The following is a 4,612-nucleotide window of genomic DNA, read 5'->3' as shown; positions in this document are numbered from 1 at the left end:
ACCCCCCCCGCTGTCTCTGCAATACACTGTACTGCTGCTACTGCTGCTAGCCCAGCCAGCCAGCCCCAAAGCAGCTCTCCTGCTCCTGATCTTGTTCTTCCTTTTCTCAGAACAAAAATAAATAAAAGGATTTGACCTATTACACAGGAGATAAACATTGCAGCTCTATGGGGCATCCGGAGCAAGGTCATGTCACTGAGGGCAATCTGTTGTAATCTGATGTGTGAGGAGCTGCAATGTGTGGTTAAGCATGGTGTGGTTAAGGTAGTTCCATTGCAAGGCTCTTCTTGTTACACCTCGGGCTGCCCCTTGTTTGTAGGCTGAGGTGGTTATTTTGTTCTCCAAGCCATCCTTTCTACTTGCAACCCCCCAATAAGAGAGTCAGAGCGTAGCTCCCATGGCACAGCCACTTTATTCTCCCCTAACTTAAGCACATTATGCACAGCAAAGGGTTATTTTCCCTCTGTCCCAACCAGGGTCACCCTTTTTCCTTCCATATCTGTGCTCCCTGCCCTTTCTCACCTCTCCAAGGTGGGAAGCAGGGTCAGGGATTTCCTAGGAAGATGGGACATGGTATGGCCCCACACACAATGCAAACAGGCTCGTCCCTGTCACTCAGGAGGTTTCTGAGCTCTTTTTGTCATGCTGTAATGTATTTGTTGGAACCCTCTGTAAAGCATGCTTAGGGCCATGGTAGGTGCTCCATGTATCCCTGGTTCCTCCTTGTTCTTACTCCATTTTCCTTCTCCCTAGCCCCAAACCAGTAGGTTTCCTGCCACTGGTGTGGAGGACCTTTGGAGAATCTGGGATTTAGGAGTCAGTTTTGAGCCAGTATCCAAGAATCATGACAGTTCATATGCTCACAAATGAGGACATGCCTGAGTTGACCTTATGGCCCCAAAGCTTGGCCAGTCACCTATGGAAAGTCTTTAACTGTCATTCTTTACAATCAGATGCTTTCAGGAATGCTACTTCTAAAAGCAATTTTATCCTAAACAACTTAGTAAAGTCTAGTGTTTGGCCTCAAGGGGGAGGAATTTTGGATGCACAATGTTAATTTATTAGCTCCCCTCAGATGGTTTTTTGTGCTTGCCTCCCAGGCGAGTTAACTAGACAAACGCTGCAGACAGGGATCTCCCTTCAGACCGTGACCTCCACTGGCTGAGAAAAGCTACAGAAATACATGGTGGTGAAAATAATGCTAGGGTCAGACCAATGCTTCGTGCTGGCATGAACATACACTGCTCTACTGTATGTAGCAGAAGGGTGATTCTGTGAGAGATTGCAGTGGGCTCCTGCCCACGGAACCACTCAGCTGAACAGCATAGAGATTTCCAAAAATACATTCTAGTGAAAGCGGAGCTACATATAGGTGGGGAGTTTGCTGCTGTTTGATAGCTGAACATGTCAAATGTTAGCATTTCTGACAATGCCTTACATATTTCTGATGTAAAGATGGAAGCTATAGGTTGCTGCAAGAGTAGAACTTTCAGCTGTCACACTGTTACCTCTTCTCTCTTCCACCACCACTTTTTTTTTTTTTTTTAGTATCTTGCAAAGTCCACGTTTCTGGAATTAACTTGCTAGAAAGGACATGCTGCATTGTAATGCAATATAACAGCAGCATTTGGGCCTCTCAAAATGCCTAAGGCTTTGCAACAGGCAGCAGTAATTATCAAGTCACCATAACTTATTGTCTTGCTGTTTCCCTGTCAAACTCTAAACAGGCTGTCATAGTTTATAAATTGACTGCACCTGAAATGTAACTTTTTATACAAGTAGTTTATTTTCTTGCAGTTCCATGACCTTTTGCATGATCACATAGTTGCTAGTGATGGAGAAATTGAAATTATGAATTTTAGTGTAGTGAATTTGAGCTGTCTGACCAAGTCCAGCAAGAAGAAAAATGTAAATGATGTAAAGCAAAGTAAACCTGGATTGTTGTGGTTTTCATCATCTGTGATATTTTAGTAATGCGGGTACAGGCTTCTTCATTTTAAACATGATTTATGTGCATATATACGTGTATACAGAAAGTACATAATACATTATATGCTGTATAACAGTTCTGTTGATCACTGCAGACTGTTGCACAGGAAGGTGAAATGAGGACAAACTTGCCTGCAGCTCTCTGGCAGTCCCTCTGCTGAGGGGACTGGACCGCATCCTGCCAGCTCTCTGCTGCTGAGCTGTTCTTTGTCTGGAGATGCTATTATCATTGCAGTTGTTTTTCCCCATCATTCCCGAATTTTCTCTGGTGGCCAAAGAGGAAGTAACATGCATGGTAGCTTAGCTTGAGAGAGCCAAGCCCTCCTTTCCTTTCTCTGGTTAAATAGGCTGGGATGTTTTTTCTCTTTTTTTTTTTTTTTCCCATTTCTGGGAAAACCATTAAAGGCCTATTCCTCTGCTTTCCTCAGCTGCGTTTCTGATGATTCTGTGAAGCAGTACACGTCAAAGGACCATCTTGCCAAGCATTTCCAGGTTCCTGTGTTCAAGTTTGTGGGCAAAGACAACAAGGTAAGCTCAAAACACACCTCTTTGGTATTGCATCAGCTCTGATCTGACCGAGGAGTCTCAGTGCAGAGTTGACTGTATTAGAGTGTGAAGGGGAGGAATGGCTGGCCCAAGGCAGATGCTGCTGTGCCTATTCCAGCAGTTGTGTCTTTCAGAAGCCTGACACAGGTACTTTAGGAGAGAGTGATAAAAACAACTAGAATTAAATACAATAGGAAGGACAGTTGTGGAACATCAATGCCATAGCAGGTTAAAAGCATTGTTTTTTCCAGGGTAGTCTTAGTGGACCCTTGTATGCTGGGCGAGAAAAGTGTTCCCAGTCACCAAACAGAAACCTGGGGAGTTAGGCACGTTACACAGTGTCCTATCTTTAAAACAAGACGGTCTATAGTTTTGAATCTCTTCAACCTTATATCTTCTCTAGCTCTTGTGAGTACAGATGCCTGCTTTCCAGATACAAGGCCACCATACTGTTTAATTCAATGTGAAACCAGGCCGTCCAGGCTGGTGGCACTCTGGGACAGAAGCTTTGTAGTGGGAGGACAGTTGAAGGATAATGTAATTTTCCTAATCCAAATAGCTTTCCTTGTCTGTGCTAGAAGAAATCAGGTCTTTCAGTCACTGTTGTTATGCTTAGCCAGTGCTGCTTGCTCCAGAAGGCATAAACGTGCCCCTCCAGCTCCTGGAAAACCTCAGTAGGGTTAAAACGGATGAGATCTTTCAAAATTCAGAGATTTTGCTCAGCTGTCTGATTGCCACTGCTGCCTCCAACCTGCATCCTCCCAGCCTGTGCAATGGATTTTGCTTCAAACCTCACCATTGACTAAACAGTCACAAATATTTGCTTTCGTAATTGCTGCTTGCCAGGGATCTTGCTTACTCTCCTTGTCATTTAGAGGGCAGGGAGCAGCAATCCTGTCACTGCCCTTACTGTGCAGAAAGAAAAGGCAGCTGTCTCCCTGCCTTTTGTGTTCTACTTTTCCTGTCAACTACTAGTCTTAGTCCCTCATCAACCTGCGTTTTCCTCCTTTGCCCCTCAGTCTCCTAGCTTTATGTTTTCTCAGCTCATGTCAAATTCTCTTTCACGTTTCTATCAGTCCATCTCCTTGTAAGGGTTCATGCATTCTTGGCCTCCTTCTACCAGTCCATGCGAGCTCTTCCAAGCTTAATCCTGGCATTTTCATCCCTTCTTCTGGAGGATCATTTCATGCCTTCATACTCCCTGTCTAGCCCTTGGCTAACAGACAGACGCCATGCTCTGAGATCTCAGCCAGGCACTTTGGAAAATGTGCCATCTCCTGGGCAGACAAGAAAACAGATGGAGCAGCCAGTTTGGCTGTGGATGGCAATGGTGGATATGGACCTTGTTGGTTCAGGGACAGAAATGGCTGTACTGTGGGAATGGTGTCACTCATGCTCTGTGAGAGCTGGCAGCACTGCCACTCTGATTCCCAGAGCTGCGCATTGACTTGGCCTGCTGTCTCACCACCCTCCAGGAGGTCTTCTTGCATTGCCGCATCCTCGTGTGCGGGGCGCTGGATGAGAGCTCTCGCTGTGCCCAGGGCTGCCGGAGACGGGTGCGCAGGTCAGCTGAGACGGAGGAAGAGGAGGAGGAGGAATCTGTTCACATGGCAAACCACATCCTGACGGGTGGCCCCATCAGAATCGATTTTGATGACTAACACCCACCCACTGGAACAGCATCTCCGCCTGAGACCAACCTTCCTTATCAATGCCGCCTTTCATGGTGGTTTGAGAAACAAGAGTTATTTGGTAAAGCCCCACTTGAACCTCAGGACTTGTTTCTCTAACCGTGTGATGATTATTTGTGAAGTATGTTGGGCACACGAGGCAGCCCTCTGAGTGCAACCTGGACCGCAGAACAGTTTGGTTTTACCTGCATTTCTTCCAAACAGTCCTTCAGTTGAAGGGACCCTGTTGCTTTGCAGGCCTGAAGCGTTACCCAACTTTGTCTTTCCCTACATCCACCTGCAGGCTCCACAGGACTGTTTGTCCTCGACTAAACAAATGTTATTCAAGCTCTTCTTTCATCAGACAATACAAATAGTATCATAGCTGAACGTGTTTGCTATGCAGT

The 4,612-nt window shown here is 45.8% G+C and overlaps 1 protein-coding gene across 2 annotated transcripts in view; it reads left to right on the top strand.

The window, feature by feature from the left end:
* The window catches only part of OIT3 (oncoprotein induced transcript 3), a 32,632-nt gene extending 28,020 nt beyond the window's left edge, over positions 1–4,612 (top strand). For both annotated transcript variants that reach the window (XM_010579909.1, XM_010579908.1), the window contains exons 8-9: positions 2,418–2,517; positions 4,011–4,612. In XM_010579909.1, the coding sequence (XP_010578211.1) occupies positions 2,418–2,517; positions 4,011–4,196 (286 nt within the window). In that variant the 3' untranslated portion in view covers positions 4,197–4,612. The remainder of the gene's footprint in view (positions 1–2,417; positions 2,518–4,010) is intronic.

This window comes from Haliaeetus leucocephalus, unplaced genomic scaffold, assembly GCF_000737465.1.
Source record: "Haliaeetus leucocephalus isolate CR32 unplaced genomic scaffold, Haliaeetus_leucocephalus-4.0 Scaffold687, whole genome shotgun sequence".
Taxonomy (NCBI): domain Eukaryota; kingdom Metazoa; phylum Chordata; class Aves; order Accipitriformes; family Accipitridae; genus Haliaeetus; species Haliaeetus leucocephalus.
The sequence above is the reverse complement of the archived record's forward strand: the minus strand, read 5'-3'. Positions and strand labels throughout refer to the sequence as shown.